This window comes from Octopus bimaculoides, chromosome 11 (assembly GCF_001194135.2).
Source record: "Octopus bimaculoides isolate UCB-OBI-ISO-001 chromosome 11, ASM119413v2, whole genome shotgun sequence".
Classification (NCBI taxonomy): Eukaryota; Metazoa; Mollusca; class Cephalopoda; order Octopoda; family Octopodidae; genus Octopus; species Octopus bimaculoides.
The window spans coordinates 23,688,853-23,692,369 of NC_068991.1; the positions used below are offsets into that span (position 1 = coordinate 23,688,853).

Consider the following 3,517-nt stretch of genomic DNA (forward strand, 5'->3'; position numbering starts at 1 on the left):
ATATATGGATATATATATATATATATATATATGGATATATATATATGTATATATATATGTGTGTGTATATATATGTATATATATATATATGTGTGTATATATATATATGGATATATATATATGGATATATATATGTGTGTGTATATATATGTATATATGTATATATATATATATATGTGTGTGTATATATATATATATATGTGTATATATATATATATGTGTGTGTATATATATATATGTATATATATATATATCATCATCATCATCATCATTTAACATCCGTCTTCCATGCAGGCATGGTTTGGATGGTTTGACAGAGATGGCCAGGTAGAAGTCTACTTCAGGCTACTGTGTCTATTCTGGCATGGATTTTTTGGCTGGATGTCCTTCCAACCACCCTGTACAGTGGACTGAGTACTTTTTACATGCCACCAGCACTGGCAGGGTCACCAAGTAACTTGAAAGATAAGGAATTTTGAGAAGAGAGGGGACATTAGAGGAAGTGACCTTGTGTCAGATGTTGAAAGATTAGTGTGTGACAGAGAGGCAGAAACAGGTGTCTTGCTATAGAGAAGGTACATGGTTACCTGGCCAAGAGAGAGGGAGAGAGTGGTAACAAGAAAGAGGACAGAAACAGGTGTGCTCCTGTAGAGGAGATACACATACACACCTATATAATTACTAATGGCAGTACCTAGTCTTGCTGAAAATTATTTGTAAGTTAAATAATCATTAATTCAGAATATCTTAGATAAATTTCTTTCAAGGAAATGCTGACAACCTTTATTTGGTCTGGAAATGTTAATTTCCTAAGAATTGTTGCATTCAACTAATGTAGAATATGGTTCGAGTTCATCAACATCCAAAATTTATATAGGGTCCAAAGACTACTTAACCTCAGAACTTCTCAAAATGTTGTGCTTTTATCTAAGACTTAAACTTCCTACATGCAAGACTGTTCACATATGTACATAGATACCTTTGTGCATGTGTGTATCAACTAATTAGGAAGAGAGTTAGTCTAGATGAAATGCAGTTTGTTTTTGTGTCAGGGAGAAGCACCACCGATGCTATATTTCTGGTAATGCAGCTGCAGCAGAGATATCTAACCAAAAATAAACCTGTGTACCTGGCTTTTGTTGACATGGAGAAAGCCTTTGACAGGGTCTTCCACTCCCTTATCTGGTGGTCAATGAAGAAACTAGGGATAGACAAGTGGTTGGTGACAGCTGTACAAGCCGTGTATAGGGATGTTATCAGTACGGTGAGGGTTGGTTACAAGTATAGTGCTGAATTCGGGCTACAAGTAGGAATTCACCAGGGATCAGTCCTCAACCCCATCTTATTCACCATAGTCCTCTAGGCAATAACAAAAATTTAAATCAGGCTGCCCCTGGGAACTCCTCTATGCTGATAACCTTGTTCTTATAGCTGAATCACTACCAGAACCAGAGAAGAAATTTCAGGTGTGGAAGCAAGGTCTAGAATCAAAGGCCTTAGAGTTAATTTAACAAAATCCAAAGTCTTAGTAAATAGGAAAGCAGACAAATCAGAAATCCTTTCAGGTAGATGGCCCTGCTCAATCTGTATAATAAGCACAGGTAGAAACTCCATTAGATGTACATGGTGCAAACTATGGACACGAGGTGCAGCAATATCAGAGGGAGGTTAACAAGGAAAATAGTTTTTGTGTGTGTCAGGTGCACAGGTACAATGAACACTAGACATGTACAGAAAATAGACTCCATCAAATGCCAAGGAGGATACCTAGAAGTAGATGATAGCTTCCCTTATTTAGGTGACCAAGTCAGCAGTGGAGGTGGATGCTCCAAGAGCATAGATGTTAGAATAAGAACAGGCTGACCAAACTTCAGAGAGCTCCTACCTCTGTTGGTAACAAAGGGCCTCTCCCTCAGAGTGAAAGGCAGATTGTATGATGCCTGTGTCTAAACAACCTTGCTACACGGCAGTGAAACATGGGCTGTGACCATCAAGGGCATACATAGGCTTGATAGAAATGGAGCTGGTATACCTCACTGGATGTGCAATGCCAGTGTGTATGTACAACTGTGTAAGCATCTTGAGAGAAAAGTTGGGCATAAGAGGTATCAGATCTGTGCAAGAGAGACTGTGCTTGTATGGCCATGTGATATGTATGGATGAGGACAGCTGTGTAAAGAAATGCTGATCTCTAACTGTGGAAGAGGTAAACCCAGGAAGACATGGAATGAGATGGTGAAGCATGATCTTTGAACATTGGGCCTCATGGATGCGATGACAAATAACCGAGACCTTTAGTGATATGCTGTGCTTGAAAAGACTCATCAAGCCAAGTGAAATTGTAGTCGTGGCACATACTAAGCACCCGTTACACTCTTAGAGTGGTTGGTGCTAGGAAGGTCATCTAGCCATAATACCATGCCAAATCAGACTGGAACTTGGTGCAAATCTCCAGCTTACCAGTTCCAGTCAAACTGTCTAACCCATGCCAGCATGGAAAGCAGATGCTAAATTAGGATATATATATATGGACACACAAGAGATGCAGAGAAAGTAGTGTTTGTATATTGAAGATGCACAAGAACCATAAGAAGTGCAGTTACTAATTGACTTCCTTGGATGGGTCGTTAGTGGTAGTGGATGATTTCTGCTACGTAGGGTATAAAATTTCTAGTGTGGAAGGATATGCTGACAGTGCAATAACTAAAATAAGAATAGGATGGAGAAAATTCAGAGAGCTTTTACCTCTGTTGGCAACGAAAGGTTTCTCTCTCTGGGTGAAAGGAAGATTCTATGATGCATGTATACAAACAGTAACTCTATTAGGGAGTGAGACATGGGTTCTGAATGCAGAGGACATGTGAAGGCTAGAAAAGAATGAGGCTAATATGTTCTGCTGGATATGTAACATAAGTGTACATGTTCAACAGAGCCCTAGTGTTTTGTGAAAGAAGTTAGGCATAAGAGGAGTTTGAGGTAGTGTGAAAGAGGGAAGACTGCACTGGTTTGGTCATGTGATGTGGATGGAGGTCAACAGTTCCATAAAGAAGTGCCATTCACTCAAAGGTGATGGAAGACATGGGATGAAGTATTAAAGGACAACTTAACCATCCTCATGCTTAACCATCCTCTCACACTATCTCCGATGAACAGATATAATGAACATCCTAGAAACAGCTGTAAGACCTATTTATAAATAAATGATTGCATGTTTTTGTATAAATATATCTATGTCTTTTTTTTTTATATAAATACAGTGAAAGGTTATTACTAATTGTACCCATATTCTTATCATATTTCCAGCCATCACAGGGAAGTTACCCGCCTAGACCATCAAATCAAGGTTCCTCTCAGCACAACTCTTATGTATGTATATGTGTCATTGTATTTATGGTTATGTGAGCTCATGTGTGGATATACATATATATTTATATCTCCACATACAGATATAGATATATGTCTGTATGTGTATATATGTGTGTGTATATATATGTATGTTTATGTACGTATGTGTGTG

The 3,517-nt window shown here is 38.3% G+C and overlaps 2 protein-coding genes across 7 annotated transcripts in view; both read left to right on the forward strand.

Annotated features, from left to right (window-relative positions):
- Nucleotides 1-3,517, forward strand: part of LOC106871104 (endoplasmic reticulum lectin 1) — a 488,243-nt gene that overhangs the window by 475,603 nt on the left and 9,123 nt on the right. The gene's annotated exons all lie outside the window — the stretch shown is intronic.
- The window catches only part of LOC106867912 (uncharacterized), a 93,398-nt gene that overhangs the window by 27,404 nt on the left and 62,477 nt on the right, over nt 1-3,517 (forward strand). For all 4 annotated transcript variants that reach the window (XM_014912982.2, XM_052971628.1, XM_014912981.2 and 1 more), the window contains exon 3: nt 3,304-3,366. In XM_014912982.2, coding sequence (XP_014768468.1) covers nt 3,304-3,366 — 63 coding nt within the window. The remainder of the gene's footprint in view (nt 1-3,303; nt 3,367-3,517) is intronic.